The sequence below is a fragment of the Hipposideros armiger genome, unplaced genomic scaffold (genome assembly GCF_001890085.2).
Source record: "Hipposideros armiger isolate ML-2016 unplaced genomic scaffold, ASM189008v1 scaffold_189, whole genome shotgun sequence".
Classification (NCBI taxonomy): Eukaryota; Metazoa; Chordata; class Mammalia; order Chiroptera; family Hipposideridae; genus Hipposideros; species Hipposideros armiger.
The window spans coordinates 2,068,622-2,089,743 of NW_017731539.1; the positions used below are offsets into that span (position 1 = coordinate 2,068,622).

Consider the following 21,122-nt stretch of genomic DNA (forward strand, 5'->3'; position numbering starts at 1 on the left):
AATACAGTATTTTAAATTTGTTGGTTCTCTTTACTACAGTGTTTTTAAAAAATTGAATAAATTTATTTTTGTCATTTTTTTCTTCTCAAACTTCTTTGTGTTGAATTCCTTTTTTTATTTTCTATCATTTTGCAATAAATAGTTTTCCAGATTTTTTTTACTCTAGTAAGTGCATTTAAGACCATATATTCAAGCACATTTTAAGCTTCATTTCATAGTTTTAATATGTTATCATTATCATTCTGTTCATACTTTTTTTCACATTTCTATAGAGATTTCTTTCATCACCCAAGGGTTATTTATAAATTGTTTTTTTTGTTGTTGTTGTTTCTTAGTTTTCAAACAATAAAGGGAGGGGGGTTCTAGATTGATTTCTGTACTAATTTCTTGCTTCTATGCCTTTGTGGTTAGAGATCAAACTCAATTATTTCAGTCCTTTGATGTGTTTTGAAACTTGTTTTATGGCTACCTCATTATTAATTCTGCTAAATGTTCCATATTCACTTGTAAAAATTACTAGGTATGGTATGTGATAATTAGACCAAACTTATTAATTTGTTTAGCTAATGTGTATCTGTACTGATTTTTATCTGCTTCTGTCAATTATGAGAAAGTTTTGAAAAAAGTTTTCTCTATGATATGGATTTCACATATAGTTCTCCCATCTTAGGCTTTATATATTTTGAAGCTATATTAATGAGCACGTGCAAATTTAGAAGATTCATATCTTCTAGATATAGTTACAAATTATAATTTTAAAATATGCTTTTTTATCTTTCTAATGCCTTTTTAATCAGAGTTACAAATCTACTGATCTGATATATATAATCTCAAAAAAATAAGTATATACCAACTTTCTTTTGGTTGGTGTACAGGAGGTATTTTTTCTATGCTTTTACATTGATACTTTCTGGATTTTCAAAAATTTTGTCTCTTGTAAGTGCCACAGTGTTAATGATTTAGCTTCGTATCTTTTTCTCTATTCTGATGATCTTCCCCGCCTCCTTTAAGAGTATTTTTAGTTAATATAATTACTAATATATTTGGATTAATATCCTCCCAACTATCATTTGTAGTCTGTTGGAACACCTGTTTCTTTCTTTCTTTTTTTTATCCTTTCTTTTTTGTTCTTTTAGAATTTATTAGCTTTTTGGCATTTACTACCTTCTCAGACACACATTCTTTTCCTGCTGCTTGTTCAGAGCCACCCTGGAGATTTCAAATTAACTATAAATTATTACTTTTACCATTTCCCAAATTTTAAAACATTGGAACTCAAGTTACTCCCTCTTACCCTTTAAATAATTATTAGCCATATATTTCCATTCCATAAGAGTTTTTTAGCTATCACAATACATTTTTTTATTGTTTAAAGCAGTTCATGTTAATCTATACTTAGACACATATTGACAATTTTTCATGTTTTCTTTTATTTTACTCTCCATTTCTGTGTTTTGGTCTGTGGTCATTTTCCTTTGTTTTGTTAACATTTGCTGGCAATAAATTCTTTCAGCTTCTGCTTTTCTAGAAATTTCTATCTTTCACCTTGATTTTTGCTCATATAAAAGTCTACATTGACAATTCTTGTTTTGTCATTTCAGAGTTATTCATTTATCTTCAGACTTCTGTCATCTCTATTGAGACATCAGATGAGATTTACTGTTGCTTTTTACACAATAATCTTCGTCTTTTTTTTTAGTCGTTTACGATGTGCAATATAGTTTTCTTTACATGAATCTTACTTGAAGTTCTTAGTGCTTTTCAAATATATATGGGTTGATATCTTTCATTGGGTTGGGAAATTTGTCATTTTCTCTTCAAATTTTACTTCTGCCTTATTTTGTGTTTCTCTCACTTCTGGGTTGTCTAATGACACTGATGTTATTACCTGCTCCATGTCCCATATGTCTCTTAAGCTGTTTTCTAAATGTTCCATACTTTTAGTGTTCTGTGCTATAATCTGGATGTTATCTATTAACTTTTCTTCCAGTTCATTAATCCTCTCTACTACTATATTTAATCTTTTGCTTATTATACCCATTCATTTCTTAATTTCAAAAATAATATTTTTCAGTTGTAGAATGTTAGTCTGAGTTTTATGAATTTTAGTCCTCTGGTAAATAACTCCATCTTGCCATCTCTTTTATCAAAAATATTAATGACAGTTATCTATGTAACTAATCTATGGACTTTTCTTTTTAATTGTGCATTTTCTCCGTGGTTCAATTTCTCACGAGGCCTGATAGTTTTTGATTGAATGCTGGATATTGTGTATGAAAAATTACAAGAGCTCTGGATGATATCATCTCCTTTAGACTGGGTTTAAACATCCTCTGGTAGGGTGCCTTTGTGGGGGAAACAATCACCTTTATCCATTCAGCAGCTAAGCTAAATGGAGCTTGTGTTATGTTTCTATAGGGCTCATTCTACTGCTGATCTATCTTCTCTCCTTGATGTAGTTCTTCAGTGCTTCTACCTACAGCCAGTGGTAATTACTAAGAATCTTTCAGATTGGTGATAATAAAGCATAATTTTTTGTCTCCTCAGCATCGCACGTCAACAGAAACCATAATTTTGTTTTTCAGTGGCTTTCTGCTTAGTTTCTAATTCTCTTGCCTGTAAGGGTGAAGAGCTGAGCATGTGTCTCAGGTATAAAATCACTCAAGTGCAGGTATTATCTCTATGTGCCTCCTTTCTTTCCAAGATCCTAGCTCCCTCTCTCCTAGCTGTTTCGGCATTCCCTAACTCCAATTGTTGCCTCTCTAGTCCTCTGAGATTGCCCCCCAAAAAAAAAAATCTGCTTATTTCTGTTCCTGAGCTGTGTTTCTTTGCCTGATTTCTCAGTTTCTTATCAATTTTTAAAAATCAGCCAGTTCCCTGAAAGGGAAAGTGACTTGCAGAATATCAGCTCATCTCTCTGCAGTTTCTCTTATATCTTGGCTTTTAAAGCTTTATTTGCTTCATTAATTCATAAATGCTATAAAGGAAACTTTTTAAAACAGATTTTATGTGGATGTTCTAATTATTCTTGGCAGGTCTGCTGAACATAAATCCATTAGAACCTGAAGAAAAGTCTGTGTTTGTTTTTTTGTTGAAAATATGTACTGGTATTTGTGGTTTATTTTGCATAAATGATGTTTTTCTATAACTCTGAGTATTTCTTCAATATATTATTTCATAAGAGATGTGTACATTGGAATATACAGTTTGTTGCTTTTAACTCCAGAATAATATAACATAATTGACTTTCAATACAATTTAATAATTGATCCACATTATGATGGACACTTATTTACATGTTGCCTTCAACTCCCTGCTACCACAAACAATACTATTGTGTATAATCACATACATGCCACCACATTGGTCTGTGTGAGAATTTCTGTGGGATTATATGTGTTAATGAGGGGATAGTTGGGTTGTTGTATCACCTACAATTATTTACTTCTTTAAGTGACAGTCTATTATATAATCTTTGAAAATTATTTTGTGTTGATATTTAAGTCCATATCTTTTAATAAAATATTATCTATTTGAATGTATTCTCACTTTTATTAAACTTCTTAGTAATCCTTCATTACACATTTGAGAAATTTTCCCGGCCCTCCAAGAGCTTATGAGCTTTGAAAATTATTTGTTTATGGTTTTGTCAGTAAAACTGTCCTACCCTGAATAGGTTTTCTAAATGTGGAATTATGTTGATCTATATGTGGCTGGAAGAAATAATGATTTTTAAAAGTTATGTTTTATTTTTTGTCAGTACTTATCACAGTTTTGCTTTATGTATTTAATGGTAATGGAGCATAACTTTAAAAACTAGCTTTTTTATTGTCAGTATACACTTTATCAATGTAAGTTGCATATTTTTTTTCCTTTTGATGTTTTTTTCTTGACTTGTTAACTCTAATTTTTATTTCCATTTTCATAAGTTTTATTAAATTTATTGGGATGACATTGGTTAATAAAATTCTATAGGTTTCAAGCGTACAATTCTATTATACATCATCTGTATATTGCATTGTGCATTCACCATCCGAAGTCAAATCTTCTGTCACCATATATTTGACTCCCTGTATTGTTTGTTACCTCTTCCCTCTCCCTTTTTTCTCTGGTAACCACCATACTGTAGTCTATGGGTTTTGTTTGTTTATTTGTCATGTTCATTTGTTGCTTTTAGTTTTATATCCCACAAATGAGTGAAATCAAATGTTTTTTTTTTTACTTTTCCCACTTGACTTATTTCACTTAGCATGATAATCTCAAGATCCATCCATGTTGTTGCAAATGGCAGTATTTTATCTTTTCTTATGGCTGAGTAGTATTCTGTGGAATATATGTACCACATCCTCTTTATCTAATTATCTATTGAAGGATACTTTTGTTGTTTCCATGTCTTGGTCACCATGAATAATGCTGCAATGAATATAGGAGTACATACATATATCTTTACGAATAAATGTTTTCAAATTTTTCAGGTGGGTACCCAGAAAAGGAATCGTGGGTTTACAGTAATTTTATTCTTATTTTTTTGAAGAACCTCCATACTGTTTTCTATAGTGGCTGTACCAATTTACATTCCCACTAGCAGTGTATGAAGGTTCCTTTTTCTCCACAACCTTTGCAACACATGTTATTTCTTAACATGTGTTACTTAAGTGATATTTCCTTATGGTTTTGATTTGCTTTTCTCTAATACGCTCATTGAGCATCTTTTCATATATCTCTTTGTCATTTATATGTCTTCTTGGGAGAAGTGTCTGTTCAGGTTCTCTGCTCATTTTTTAATTGGATTGTTTGCCTTTTCACTGTTGAGTTGTATGAATCTTTATATATTTTGGATATTACCCCCTTATTGGAGGTGTGGTTTGCAAATACTTTTTTCCATTCATTTGGTTTCCATTTTGGTTTGTTGATGATTTCTTTTGCTGTGCAGAAGCTTTTTAGTTTGATATAGTCTGATCCATTTATTTTTTGCTTTTACTTCCATTGCCTTTGAAGAAAAATTCATAAAACCCTTTCTAAGTCCAAGGTCCACAGTTTAATATCTACGTTTTCTCCTATGTGTTTTATTATTTCAGGTCTTATATTTAGGTCTCTGCTCTATTTTGAGTTAACTTTTATGTATGGTGAAAAATAGCATTGTAGTTTATTTCTTTTGTATGTGACTTTCCAATTTTCCCAGCACCACTTATTGAAGATGATTTCTTTTCTCCATTGTATGTTTTTGGATTTTTTGTTGAAATTATTTGCCCATATACATGTGAGTTTATTTCTGGGTTCTCAATTCAGTTCCATCATGTGTTTGTTTTTCTGCCAATATCATGCTGTTTTGATTCTTGTCTCTTTGTAGTGTAATTTGAAGTGTCATACCTATGGTTTTGTTCTTCTTTTTTCAGGGTTGCTTTGCCTATTTGGGATCTTTTGTGTTTCCATAAAAAACTGATGATTTTTGTTCTATTTCTTTGAAAAATGTCAGTGGGATTTTGATTGGGATTGTATTAAATCTGTATATTGCTTTGGGTTTTATGGCCATTTTAACTAGATTTTTCTAATTCATGAACACAGACTATCTTTCCATTTCTTTGTGTCTTCTTTAATTTCTTATAATAATATCTTATAGTTTTCTCAGTTCCATATTTTTTAACAAATCATGATATATTCTTTTTTTAAAATTTTGTAGCCATTATCTGGTATCTTACTGTGAGTCATATATAGTTAAACTTTTAAAACTCATTATAAAACTATTTGTCTTGAAGTTTGTAAGTAAATCTTTTCTGCTTACTTGATTACATTTTACTTATTTTGTTTTTTTGTATTATGTTTATGATTATTTTACTTTTGCCCTTGCTGCCTATTTTTTGTTATAGCTATTTTTGCTAGAACATATATTATCCAGTAATTTATTAGACATTATTCCTTGTCAATTGTATTCTTCTTTACATTTTGAAAATAAATATGCATTTCATAAATTTTTAAGTAATAAAATATTTGTTACATCTGTACTTCTCTACTATTTCAGATGAAAAATTTAGTATACTTTTACTGCTCCCACACTCCCCGGTGCACCTATAAATGATCCCAATTTTTATTGTTAATAGAAACTTAAGAGAAGTCTCACTTAACAACACATTAGAAGAGGAAGGATGGATGTGTTGTGAGGAGCTAGCAAGAAATACCTTCGAGGCAGAATGAAACAGGACAAGCTTTTAGAATGGCTCCAGGACAAATTATATTGGAGGACCAAGATCCAACAATTGGAGAAGTCATTTCAAAGACAACAGTTTAAAAACAGGCTTGGAAGCTAAAGACAAAATGAAGTCAGGAGTCATGAAAAAACGGTGCAAAGAAGATCATGAATAAAAGGGAACCTTAATGAACATTTGGAGTAAGCCTTAGTGGAGGACTTTGGTTTATCTTCTTAGGAATTATTGTTATATAGCCAAGGATATATCAAGCTAACTTAAAGCATTTAACTAGAGATAGTGCTGTAAGAATTTAAGTCAGAATAAATCTATGAGTGCTGGTAAATCAGAAACGTTAGAATCTGAATAAAACTTTAACTGACTCTTAATGGAGAGAGAAGATGTGTACAGGCATAGGAGATGAAAGGATGCAATTTGAATGTAAGAATCATCATGAATCTACAGTTATGAAGAAAAGGATTAATACGGACACATTAAATGTGATAATGGTAATAGCTGTGTGATAGCGCCAACCAAGGTTGGTAGACAGTACCAGGTAAAAGAAATATAAATGTAATTATGATATAATAAGCTTCCCCCTATGCCCCCCACTCCCCAGTTCTAGAGGAAAAGCTATTCATTTCTCATGTAATCTGTAAGCACCATAAGGGCAAGGATCATTTTTAGTGTATTGACCAATATAAATCACCTACTTAATAAAAACCTAGGAAGCGGGCCGGCCAAGTGGTGCCAGCTCTGAGCAGCAGGGATCTGGTTCAGATCCCACATGAGGGCAGGTGATGCTGTGCCCTCTGCAGCTGGGATGCTGAACGACGGCTCGACCTGGAGCTGGGCTGCCATGAGTCGATGGCGACGGCGTAGGCTGCAGTGGGGTTGGCCTGCAGCTGGCGTGAGCTTTTGTGAGCTGCCATGGGCCGCCGTGAGCGGCTGTCCAATGGCCAGTGAGTGACTGCCTCACCCGGGAAGAGCACAGTGATGGTGCCAACATGGGCCAGTGAAGCGATGTCCTCCACAGCTGGACTGAAGAACAAAAGGACAACTTGTCTGTTCCCCTTCCCCGATTCCCCAATAAAATCTTAAAAAAACAGAACAAAACAACAAAACAAAAAACCCTAGGAAGCAATATATGTGTAATAAGTACGTGTTTAAAGAAAAAGAAAAGGAATGAAGATTGTAAGTTTTTTTGGGTTTGGGCTAATGAGCTTTTCACGCATGAGCCATCAAAACCTAAGTTAGGTTGGCACATTGTAAATGCTGAGTACTTTGAAGAAAAACAAATGTAGAAATAGTACATAATAAAGGGGTTTCTGTGATACCAAGTGAGAAAGTATTTGTCTTGAAGGTTTTTGACTCGAGTGTGCTTGTAATAGAAATCTATTCCATTAACATTAGAGCCAGCATTCTTAATAGAATGATATGAAACATTAAAACAATTATTCATTACCCATTATCAGAGACTTCATGTTACTCCACCCACATACCAGTAAAATGCCTTTATATTACTAATCTGAGTATTGCTAAAGATTACTGAAAATCATCGCAAAATTTTGAAAACGTTTTGAAATTTTCTTTTGCTTAACAGAAAGTTCTAAATACACATACCAATAATATTTTTAAGTAATGGGATAGAGAAAATATAGATCAAACAATATAATCCATAAACTATATTATATGTGCATATATATATATATATACATATATATATAATAAACAAAATGAATAAAATGGATAAAAACAATCATTTGAGTCATCAAATAGTCTTTAAATTCAACTGGATTTCTTAAAACCAAATTGAGTTCAAGTGTCCTGTTCATTGTTTCTCAAAGTATATGTAGACATTTGTGATCAGAATCAGAAATAAAATAGGGGAAACGCTGAACTATTTCAAAACTCAGGGAATCATTCTGAAGTAAACACTGCCACTTGTGCAGAGCTGTCTGTGTTTCCCAGGGCAGGAACTTGTGTGTTTTGGGTGGTAAAAAGGTGGTTACCTAGCAACAACCCCTCCTCCCAAGTCTCTGCTGCAAGAGTGGTATTGCTCACGTCAGCGAATTGATTATAAGTTTGCTGGATCTAAAAAGAAGAATGTATTAATGTGGTAGGGTGTGAATCTCAATCATAAGAAACTTACTGGTTTTTACTCTGTGTTGGGTCAGCTTCCCACTCCTCAACTGCTGCTGCTAGAAGTCCATCTAAAAAGATTGAAAACTGGGTAATATGCTATTCACCAAGTGAAAATGAGGGAAACCTCTGACATTTTAGTTAATAACATTTATTTTCAATTTACTTTTACAGCAAGCAATGAAACAGTTACTACACACACAATAGCATTAGCTCTGGAAAAGGGGTAATCTTATCACAATGTGTCCTTAGAAATGAGACAGCCCAGGGTGGGGTGAGGATTTGTAGAAACAGATTTTAAACAATCTAGACATGTTTTAGATGACAGCATTTTACCACCTGAAGGTAAAATTAATGAGATACTAATTTATATAGAACATACATATACATAAGGTACTTAGGTTTACAACAAATGAGTTTAACCATATGTTAGCAATAACTTAGCTAGAAAACATACACTTCAGTAAACTTCACACCATATATTTTGTCTACCTGTGATATTTATCAAAAACAAATGTCACTCTCTCTTTCATCTAATGGGTGTTTATTCTTAGGGACAATCCCACCAGGCACATGCAGAACTGAGGAAGCGGAGTAACTGAAATAAGTGGAAAGGTTAGGACACAAAACACAGATTCTGTCAAAGCACAAACTAAATGCAGTAAATTAGTTTGTGTGTTTTCTTAGCACAAAGATATAAGGTTAAAAAAAAAGTCTGTTGGAAGAATGTTAAAATGCCAAGCATGTGGGAGCAAGTAGAAAAAGAAAGGAGACTTTGGTTTATAAAATTTTCCATGATGCAAAAGACTGAAGCCAATTTCTCCCCAGATACTGTCCTGACGCTCGGAGCGGCTGCTCACCAATGTCAATTGTACAGTAGCTTCTGAGACTCACCCAGTGCCCCCTCCTCCCCCATCCCAGCACACATTGAATGTCGTTTGCTTACTGAGCTCCAGAGGAAAAGAATCCTTTTCGGAGCAATAATTGACAGTTGGCGTTACAGCCTGAGTTCTCTCCTTTGGAAAAATTGCTAAACATTTGTTTTTAAAGGGCACACTTTTCAGATTAAAATCAATCAGAATCTGACACTATATTTTTGCCGGTTTCTGAACCCCAGGAATATTATCATTTCAGGAACAAATGTTTTTCTTTGAAAATAACCAATAACCATCAATATTATTTTAGACTTTTGTCTGATCTTGTCACTATTTTGCACAACCCTATTAAAAGTCAAGGCTTTTAACCAGAAATATTATTCCAGAAGCAGCCTCATTATATTCAAAAGTCATAACCGAGAGTGAGTCTGAATACAGAAGGGATTATTCCCATCTGTTCTAACTGGTCAAATATCAGATATTAAAGGGAAGAAAGCTGACAGACAGATGAACCGACACGTCAGTACAATATTTAGACTAATACATGTATTAGAAGAGAAATGATTGTAACGGGAATACTGCTATTTTATTTCAAATGGGTCAATGTGCAATGAATTGTTTTCTAACATAGGTATATCAAAACAAAATTCAGAAATAAAAAAATATATTTTCTTGCATTTGCTCATGGGTCATTTGATGCAGAAATTTCTCTTTTTTTACTCTTCCCTTAAATTACCTCTGTAAATCATATTATCCTGAAAACTCACAGACACATTTTTTACCGATCTAGGTGATCAGAAGATTTTATATTAGGAGCTGACCGGAATGAGGATTGGGGCTCCTATCCATGTGCCTCTGAACCCACACAGAATAGCAAGGCTAATATCTAGTAGTCCGACAGTTAAAATAATTGATGAGTGTGTGTTGAATCCTCAGGAGACAAGGGAGGAAGAAAGAAGGCAGGGGGGAGGAGAGGCTTGGAGGGAGGAGGGGTGGGGGTGGAGGGGCAGGTGCTGATTTCAACCCTGTAGCGTCAGGATTGCGTCAATTCGGGTTTCAGCCACGTCTGGTGTCTCAGAGGCGAGCTTCTCAGAAGAGCCAAAACAGGAACAGGGGTGGCAAATCACTGTGCGAGGGCGAGTGGACCTCCCTCTTCGCCTCCTCCCTGTTCTAGGCGCAGGTCCCCTGGGCTCTGCGCTGTTGTTTTCAGCACTCGGAAAAGCCGGCGCTTCAGATCGAGGCAAGTGAGCCAAGCCAGGGAGTTTGCCGTTCAGCACCTCGGACAGAACACGCAGCAAAAAATGGCTCCGATCGCTACCAGCAGGGAAGAATTTGGTAAGCAAGTTACTCAACTTATAACTGCGGATGTTCCTTGAATACTCTGGGTGGGCTGTTTTTTTGTTTTTGTTTTTTTTTTTTCCTCCCCTGCGGGATGTTGAATATAGATCTGAGAGGAAAATGAGAACAGTAAACAGGCAATCGTGGCTTATCTCTGTTGTTTCTTCCTTCCTGAGTATCTTTCTCCTTAAAATTGCCTTCTACTAGGGCTATTTCACATTCAGGAAGTTCCCTAAACGTTCAAGTATAGCTCTGTAAATTGCAACACGCGCTAAGTAAAGGAAAAGAGGCTTGTTGTTTGCTTGTTGGTTTCATTAATTCTGTAGGTAATTTTTATTTGTAGGTAAATCTGTATTTAACTAAGGGGAAGCCAGATGTTCCTATGATTACATAAGGGTTTGATCTTAGCATAACACAACTTATATATGTTGGTGGTTTGGGATGCATATTTTATTACAGAGTGTACCATAGGATGTTTTCTCTGCTATATTTTTATTATATCCTGGAAATATTTTGCTAGTGAAAGAGACAGAATCTTATGATGCTACATAGAGTTAGAGGGATATTTAAAATGAACTAGCTGAGCCCATTTTATTTCACAGGTGAGCTAACCAAAGCTCAGAGAGATGAGGGAAGCGTTGCAGGTCAAACAGTTAGCTAAAAGGTATTGGAAACTAGAATTAGGACTCCATTTTTCAAGTTGAATTTCCCTTTTCCCATTCCAAATTTTTGGCACCATTACTCTCCTTTTCTCTTTCAGTAAATAAAATCAGATGTACTTTTTTCAAATGAAAAATAAAATCACATTTTTTGATCCCATTGCATTCCAAAGGCAAGAGATCAGAGTTTTACTAACTTTACAAGTATTCAAAAAAAAAAAAACCCGGAATTTTACAGAAGTTTGTGAATAAGGAATGGTATATACAAATGCATGATAATTGTTATTAAACTGAATGAAATGACTGAGATCTTTACTCTCAAAAACTTAGGACCTATCGGTAGAAAACACAGAGAGAGTAGGTGAGTCCTTCCATGTTATATTGAATATTTTGCCATTTGACATGAGTATTGAATAGGGACAATTTGTGATATTATGTTCAGAAATGAGTTTCTTTCACAGCCTTCTATTTGGGTGATTGAGTTTATATTGTTTTGATGGTTATCTCCAATTTCTGATTTGAAAACCAGGAATTTTTCTAACACTGAGGCATTTTCAGAGACTGCTAGTGAAAAATAAGTTCTAGCTTGGGCCATCAGTCTGTATAGAACAAAATTCATTCCCTATTGCTTTTTTTGTTCTTTTTGCATTAGTTCCTGACTTTGCTTTTGCTCCCTGGCCTTGTTTTTTTAGAGAGTTCAGGAGTAGACACCTGCCCCCTCCTGCCACACACACACACACACACACACACACACACACACACAAAGACTTGAATAGATGGAAAAACTGAAATGCTGATACTAAGTTTAGCTGATCATCCTTAGCTCTCCCCTCATTCTTTTTCTGTAGCATTCACTGCTTTTTGTATTTGGGGAATTCCAAGGTCTATTTTTCATCTCTATATGATTCAGTTTCTTGATATAATGAAACTACAGAATATTTTATTATTGTTTTGCTTTGGTTTGTTGCTTTTTGATCTTCTTAGACATGTCTGCTCTTATTTGCCATTTCTTAATCTTATCTTCTTTGAGTTCAGTTTTGTGATTATGAAGTAGATAGCAGAAGATTTGGGGGATGGGGCAGGGGAGTAACAAAAGATTGTTCTTCCAGGGGTTATTTAAAGAAGGTTTAACCTTTTTCTAACTGGAACTTTTAACTTTATTATTCATTATTTGAGATGAAAAACAGATAAAAATGAAACTAAATGCCAATAATATTATATTAGTTATTCACTTTGGTTATATTAAAAATTGACTCAATTGTCCAGAGATAGCAATACTGCTTTTACTTACACAGTGTTACTAATCATTGGCTAGAAAAATATGCTTACATATGGAACATGATAAGCTTCACACATAATCACTGTTACCTAATGTCAGTAATTTAACATCCCCTCATTGGAGGAAAGAAAGTCAATTTCAATTTGATTAGCATTTGCCATGTGAAAATGTGCTAGGAAAAAAAATCAGTTATGGCTAAAATTAAACGCTCAATTATGTATACTCACTCTTCTCATTACATGTTAAGCAATGATGATCTATTTGTAACCATTGTTCAGTTTTTATTTTCTTTAGGTGTAATTAGTTTTTACTTTGGACAATTCAGTGTTTGAGGAATTTTGGGTTGGTACAGAGGAGTTTGTAGTGTTATAAGTTATATAATATTAGTATCCTGTTGTCTTTTTTTGTTCTTTTTCCTCTAATATATGTACATTTCTTTTATCACTGTTTCATAGTTTGGATGGACATTAGTAATGAGTTTGTGACAATGGCAGATAATATTCCACTATTTCTTAAAATTACCTGAATCACAGAGTTTCTAGATGCTGCTGCTTGGATCTCGGGTAAATAAAGAACTATTAAAAATATAGAATCTCCCAGTATTTGAAGAATGTGCATTTAAAGTTCCATAGTCAGTTAGAATCAATGCTTCTGGAAAGCCTCAAAATGTCAATGAAAACATAATGAAATTAGTACTGAACCATCCTGCTCTAGTTGACTGACATTATCTGTGAAAACAAAGGTAGGTCAGGGTCATTTAGCATCCCAGCCCTGACCCAGGCCCAGTTTCATCTTTTAATTTTATTTATGAAAAACTACTGAAACAGTGAAGTTTCTATCAGACTGTATTATATTTTTGTGTGTGTCACACAGAGGATGTGTTTATTCCTAAAGGTGATATGAAATATGTACATAACTCATAACCAGAACAGTTGGAAGGTAATTCAATCTGTGCAGCTTACAGCAATTGCCTGCTCTAGCATGCTTTTCACATAGGCTCCTATCTCCATCCCTGCTCCTTTAATGTATATTGTTGGTCATTTGATTTTTCAGATGAAATCCCCACAGTGGTGGGGATCTTCAGTGCATTTGGCTTGGTCTTCACAGTCTCGCTGTTTGCATGGATCTGCTGTCAGAGAAAATCGTCCAAGTCTAACAAGACGCCTCCATATAAGTTTGTGCATGTGCTAAAGGGAGTTGATATTTACCCCGAAAACCTAAATAGCAAAAAGAAGTTTGGAGCAGATGACAAAAATGAAATAAAGAATAAACCAGCTGTGCTAAAGAATTCATTGCATCTCGACCTTGAGAAGAGAGATCTCAATGGCAATTTCCCCAAAACAAACCTCAAAGCTGGCAGCCCTCCTGATCCGGAGAATGTGACCCCGAAGCTCTTTTCAGAAGGGGAAAAAGACGCAGTTTCCCCTGATAGCTTAAAGTCCAGCACTTCCCTTAGTTCAGAAGAGAAACAAGAGAAGCTGGGAACCCTCTTCTTCTCCTTAGAGTACAACTTTGAGAAGAAAGCATTTGTGGTAAATATCAAGGAAGCCCGCGGCTTGCCCGCCATGGATGAGCAGTCGATGACCTCTGACCCGTACATCAAAATGACGATCCTCCCAGAGAAGAAGCATAAAGTGAAAACCAGAGTTCTGAGAAAGACCTTGGACCCAGCTTTTGATGAGACTTTTACGTTCTACGGGATCCCCTACACTCAGATCCAAGAGTTGGCTTTGCACTTCACAATCTTGAGTTTTGACAGGTTTTCAAGAGATGATGTCATTGGAGAAGTCCTTATTCCTCTCGAAGGAATTGAATTGTCTGATGGAAAAATGTTAATGGACAGAGAGATTATCAAGAGAAATGTTAGGGTAATTCATTTTTGGTGCCTAAAGTATTTGTAAACAGTCTTTTATTTAGCTTTTTTGTATCGAGGGGATTTTCATTAAGATGATAAGTTTTATGTATATCATCTTTACCGTGCTTAATTATCATTAATCAAATGGGGAGCAGGGGAATAGAGTAGATGAAAGAAAATTTAACCCGTAACTGAAATGCTTAAATTATTTTAATGGTATAAAATAAATAGACATCCTTTATGGATATTTAAATACCATTTATATAAATAGTTTTGTTATTTTTATCACAAGTATTTAAGCTAAAATACCATTTAAACTAAAATGTAGGTAAATATTTCTTATTCATAAGCAAGTCAACAAAGATGTTTTGAGGTCAACATAATTAAATTTGAAATTTAAATTTAAAATTAAATCAATTCATCCTGAGGATTTGGAAGTTGTATTGACTTTTCATGTAATTGCTTTTCAAAGAGGGGACATCACATCATATCAAATTATAAATATTCATCTTTATGTTCTATAACAGGAAGTGAGTTACTCTGCTGTCATAGTTATGCTACTTTGGTAGTTCTGGGGTTATTAGAAAATAAGACATCAGGTAATCAAATTTAATCCTATTTCCACTTTAAAAACAGAACTCAATTGATTCCAAGTGTGGTATTCCAGAATAACTTCTGCCTATAAGGCATAATTTTATAGAATACCATGAAGCTCATTTTGACGGTATCCTTGCCTTTGTCTCTTGGTGGACATTAATGAAAATCAAGGTCCAGAAACATTAAGGAGCTTGTTTAAGACACCTGGCTATTTAGTGGCACTGGGAATACAGATCTGTGCCCTACTCTTATTATTCTTGAAGTGCTTATTCATGCAGTTACCCCACGTCAAATTTTGTGTAAATATATATTGAAGTTTTAGAAGCTCTGGCCCACCTATCATTCTTAGCTATAATCAAGCCCCAAGTTTAAATTTTGTTACTTTCAATTAAAACTTGTACTTTGAGTTCTTTAAACTTATGTAATGTCCTTAAAGTACAAATAAAACTGAAGTATCATACAAAGAATGATTCTGTGATACTGTCCAAACACAAATCATTAATAATTATGTCGATGTTCTCCAATATTTAATTCATTCCTTGGATTAAATAAGAACTTTGGGTAGGGGATGGTGGCAGAGAATTTTAACTCCATTAGCCCTCTGGGCCAGAAGACTGGTGGGGGTCAGAGTAAATTTCAGTTTATCTGAATTCAAATTCCAATAATATCAGTGCTAAAGAATTCAAAATCAAATCAAACTTCACGAGTCATTTTGCCTTATGCAGATTCATTCAAATGAATAGACAATTTTGATACTGTTAATAACTTCAAAAAGTATAGATTTAATTTAAAAAATCAAAAGCTAAAAATACCTCTGTATAGGCTATCCTCTAAATACCCATTTAAACATTTCTAGTAATGGGTGTGGCTAACGCGTTACAAATTTTAACAAACTGTAGTACCAAAGAGCACCACAAGATGGCAGGCAGTTGTTTTTCGAAGATGATACTGCACAAAAGCTTGTACTTACTCTTAAGATTCTTTAGTATACTAAAATAAAAATAAGTAGAAAAATTACATTTTAATAATAATGCTATTACACTGCTTTAAAATGTTAATGTAAGTACAAATTTCGAAACAGAAAAATAATAAAAATGCCATATCTCTCTTTGTTTAGAAGTCTTCGGGTCGGGGTGAGCTACTGATCTCTCTCTGCTATCAGTCCACCACAAATACTCTCACTGTGGTTGTTTTAAAAGCTCGACACCTGCCTAAATCCGATGTGTCTGGACTCTCAGGTAAGAGTGCTTCTGAAAAACTAAGGCTCAGTGTATAAGTGAGTAACACATTGCGCTAAATAGTTAACTATTAATAACAGTTGAGATTTTGATTTACTTTTTATTCACAGTTACAAGTGATGTGATAGTTTTTCTGTTTCTCATTTTATGGAATAATAATATGAGCCAATGCCACTGGCAAGAGGAAGAAAACTACGTAGTTCTAAGATCTGGAGCCAAAGCTAGTACTTGGTAGATGTCTGAATGGAGTCGAAGCAGAAATCAGTGATAAATGCAGAGATGAGAAGCCATGGCGCAAAGTACAGTGATGGATAGAAAATTAAAGTTACTTTACTAACAAGTGTCATCCCAATAAACTTTAATTAAACAAACAAACAAACAAAAAGAAATGTTCTGATTACCCTCCCTTCCCCCAGAAAAAAGTTGGGGAAAACTGTTCTTAATTTTAGTATTTTAAATGAGCCTGCCTACACTTATACTTCTATTATTTTTATTATGTTTTCTTTAATTCCTTATTTATCTGCTTTAAGAATTAGCTTTTCATTTTGTGACTAATTAAAAAAAAAGTTGTATAGAATGATCAGAAAGAACACATGACCTATGGGTTAAAATAATCTGAGTTCAAATTCTAACCTTTCCATTTCTTAGCACAGTAACCTTAGGTATGTTTCAGAAGCTCCATACAAACTGGCCATAATAATATTTGCCTTGAATGGAATTATGAAGAATAGAAAGATATACTTTATTAACTATCATCTAGTTTTATTATTATTATTATTAGTAGTAGTAGTAGTAGTAGTATTTGATAATAGAATTTGAACACATGGTCTTCGAGGTTTAAATAAGGGACCTAAATTTAGTTAATGTGCTGCAGCCAGAGAAAAAGACAAAAATAATATAATTCAATGTGTGTTCAAGTATCGTGGTCCTAAAACCCACACACTAAGGGTGACACAGGGAAGATCAACATTGGGAAATAGGAAGCAAATCTAGGAGTTGATTAAAGAAGCAAAGAAAAGTTAAAGCCAAAAAGAGCATTGCCACTGTGAATTTTAAACGCCTGTTCAACAGAAAAAGCAGCCCAAGCTCAGAGACGTAGAGACTTATCCAAAGTCATGAAACTCAGTAAGGCTGTACTTTGCTTATGTTGTGTTCCTTCTACCCCATTCTCCACAATGAGTTATCAGGAATCAGAATTTGTCATTAGAACATTCTCTTTTCTTCCAGATTATATTCTCTCTGTATACTGCCATCGCAGTTCCTTCCCACCCTCTGATTTAGAACTGTTTCCTCTTGTGCTGCATTCTTAGTTGTTTTCGATTTGTTGACACGAGAGAAGCCAAGATGTATCCATACTTTTACTTTGTGTTGCCTCCTTTTCATTGTCATCGCATTTTATTGGCGTGCGGTGATCACTAAGGGCACCGTCACGTTGAGGTCGGCTCTGTAGCCAGGCTCTGTCACTGTACTCTGCCGTTTACTGTTGCAGATCCCTACGTCAAAGTGAACCTGTACCATGCCAAAAAGAGAATCTCCAAAAAGAAGACCCACGTGAAGAAGTGCACCCCCAACGCAGTGTTCAATGAACTGTTTGTCTTTGATATTCCTTGTGAGGGTCTTGAAGAGATAAGCGTTGAGTTTCTGGTGTTGGATTCCGAAAGGGGATCCCGCAATGAGGTGATTGGGCGATTGGTCCTGGGAGCAGCTGCCGAAGGAAGCGGAGGGGAGCATTGGAAAGAGATCGGTGACTATCCCAGGAGACAGATTGCCAAGTGGCATATGCTCTGTGATGGTTAGCGTCCTGGCCGTGAGCTGGAACTTAATGATTTTACTAGGAAAGGGACCATTTTCTTTCTGATACGCGATGGCAAGCTTGTGACAGCGGGCTACCTTCTTTTGTTGTTAGAAATGGATTGAATTAGCAGACCAGAAAGTAACTGTAAATGTGTATCATGATAATTCCCCCCTTCACTAGAGAAGTTGGATAAATTTTCATAAGATATTCAATTTTCCTTGCAGGTTTCCAGTGACATAAAAAAACAACAAAACAAAACAAAACAGCAGTGCAGTCCCAGGTTAGGGGTGTGGTTTAGAAGGTAATGATCTCATTGGAACCTGTCACTGGAAGTCATTGTGATTGTTAGGATTTAGAAATGAAAAGCATGCCCTCACTTATGAAAATTCACCCATTGTTCTTCAGGTGGGGAAATCAATTTTTCTTTAAATCCAAAGATATTAAAGAAGTGTTCTCTAGTTTGTTTTTAATTAATTATGTCATGTGCAAATGGTGTCCTGCATATATAAGTGTATGGTCATTTCTCTTTGGTTTGTAATTATTTGATACAATTTTATCATAAGAGGAGCAACTTAGGTTTGTTTCAAAAGGACAGTGAACAAACTGAGAAATCATTTTATCAAAGGGCTGAGTTGAGAACACTGTGGCTGAAATATGATTTTTCTCCCCCCGAAGGTTACATGTGAGTCAAAATGTTGTAAAATAGAATCTCACATAAGAACCATGCCTTGAGTTATTCACTGCCTGTTGCAAGTGTCAGCGTGGTCTAAGAAAGCCCCTATTTACCTTTGTGAAGTTGTTGAATTAGCTAGTGGGTAAAGAAACAAACTTCAGCTAGAAATCCAGTTAGACATGCAATTTTCTTTTAGGAAATATGTATAGTATTCAAGTGTCCATTCAAAGCTTTCCTTGTATACAGAGAGAATATGGCTAAGTCTTTATTTACTTGTTCTCCCCCAGAAAAAAGCTAAGCTACTATTTGAAATGAAACAAACAAACAAAAAAGACTAAAGGTTTAACCATTGCCAGACAGAAAGCATTACTTAAACCGACAAACTAAGTGATAAGACTGAAAATAGTTACATGGCAAGCCTAATATAATTTATATATGTTCACACAAAGTATATTTAGGCTGTCAAATTAGCACAATAAAGTATGTCTCACTATCTTTTCTAGGCTAATTTGTCTTGAGCTGTTTTCTGTGGAACAGTTTATAGACGTCTGTCCTATACTATTTTCCCAGTGCCAGGGCTCTGAAATTCATTAAAAGAAAAAACAAACGGCTAGAGTCAAGCAGTGCCCTGTGATTATTTGGAAAGAATTAACTTGAGGTAATGTCACTATATTTGAATTTTTAGAGAAGGATGGGTGAAACTCGGGTACAGTTTAATTATTAAATATGCAAGTTAGAAAACAAAGTCTACTGAACAATTTACATTTTGAGTCAGGTTTTGTGTCGTCAGTACTTTAGCAGTTTTTGAGACTGTGTTTGATATCTCCGTGTTTGTAAATTCTATGACAATGCATTTTCAGAACAACTTATACACGCTTTTTATGACTATGCCTAATGTAAAGAAAACATTTTACATTCTGTATGTACAAAAATTGAAATCAACCTCTTTTTTGTGCTTTATGATGACTTTGGGATTAAAAGAATATTCCCCAATCATTGTCTTCATTCCATCACAATGTCACCTCACAGCATCTTGGGCTGCTCAGAATTCCTGTGAAAGGAACATGAAATGAATTGTAGTCATTGTGTGGTTTGGGAAAATCAATGGCCTTTTTATGTATGTATATTTGGTACATGGGCCATGGAATATAATATATTTTGGCACTCTGAAAAGTTGTGAGGAGTCAAACCTAAGTGTCGTTCACAGCCGCCAGAAGTTAAATGGCGGTACCAAGTAAAGGATGGTTGTTAGAGGGGGATGATTTTTTTTTCTTTTTAAGTAGAACAACAAAACTAACAACAAATACTTTTTAAATTACAATGAATAATTTGTAAATAGTTTTTAGTTTTTAAAATTTAAAGTGTTTTTGAGTGTGGAAAGTTGAGTAAAACTATTTGCAACTGCTTTTAAGAAAAGAAAGAAGAAAAACTAAAAAAAGGAATTGAAACAGGCAGGTACCTATGTGATCCCATCATCTTCTGAAAATTGTACTGTTTTCTAATGTATTACAATCTCAATGTGAATATCTTGAATTCTGTTATGAATCCTGCACTGTATTAAACATGTAAATTAATTGTTTGTCTGATAAGCCAATCTCACCACCCTAACGGGGAGGTATTCACGTTTAAAGAACTGTGTAACTCAGTAACTGACTTGTTCTGATGTTGTAACTCAATAGAAGTGATTTGGAAGGGAGCATGGCGTATGAGATGGTGTCTGTTCTTTTGTGCCAGCGCTGTACGATGTTTGTAAGACCATGTTTGTAAGACATGAATAAATTGCTGCTTTTGCCCAATGGATTTCAACGCAGACTTTCTGCCAATGGACTCTGTAGGAAGGATTCTCTTATTTCTTTCTAAGCTTTCAAGTTTCCCTAACAGATCTCCTGACATAGGTTAGGGCACAGTAGTGATTCAGCACCAAGATCTCCTATGTGTCTTATTTTATTTTGTTGAATCCTCAGAACAACCATCCAGGGCAATTATTGTTGTCCCTACTATACAGAAGCAAAAACTGAGACTCAAGGAGCTTAGACACTTGACTCATGTGCACACGGATAGTAAGTGAAAGGATTTCATGGCACCATGCTCTCCCCTCTATGCGACGCCACTTTCCTGGAAGGGCCCTTATCATTTACCTCTGCGCGGCTCTCCTAGGGGCTCATGCCCACATTCTTTGACTTCTCCTTTCTACAGTGTGTTCACATTTCCATATTGTATTTACTCTTTCTTCACTATTGTCTAGCGCCATTTTTTATTTTCTTTTTGTCTCTTTTATGATCTTATTTTTCATTTTAGTCTATTTTCTTACTTATTTTATATCACTGTCTTTCTTTTATTTTTTTATATTTTCCATATCCTTGCATTGGATAGATTTCATTAATCAAATGGCCTGGAAAGGCAAGTCTTATTTCTTTTTAAAAAGGCAGGGAGTAAGGGCAGGCTGAGTGGCTCAGTTGGTTAAGAGCTCGCTCAAGAGTTTGAGCTCT

General features: G+C 34.7%; 1 protein-coding gene across 1 annotated transcript; it reads left to right on the plus strand.

Moving 5' to 3' along the window:
• The first annotated feature begins 10,111 nt into the window (after positions 1-10,111).
• Positions 10,112-20,433, plus strand: SYT4 (synaptotagmin 4). The gene is made up of 4 exons (XM_019652905.1): positions 10,112-10,534; positions 13,529-14,343; positions 16,045-16,165; positions 17,655-20,433. The coding sequence occupies exons 1-4, from the start codon at positions 10,501-10,503 to the stop codon at positions 17,960-17,962; spliced, it is 1,278 nt and encodes a 425-aa protein (XP_019508450.1). The 5' UTR covers positions 10,112-10,500; the 3' UTR covers positions 17,963-20,433.
• Positions 20,434-21,122: the final 689 nt, after the last annotated feature.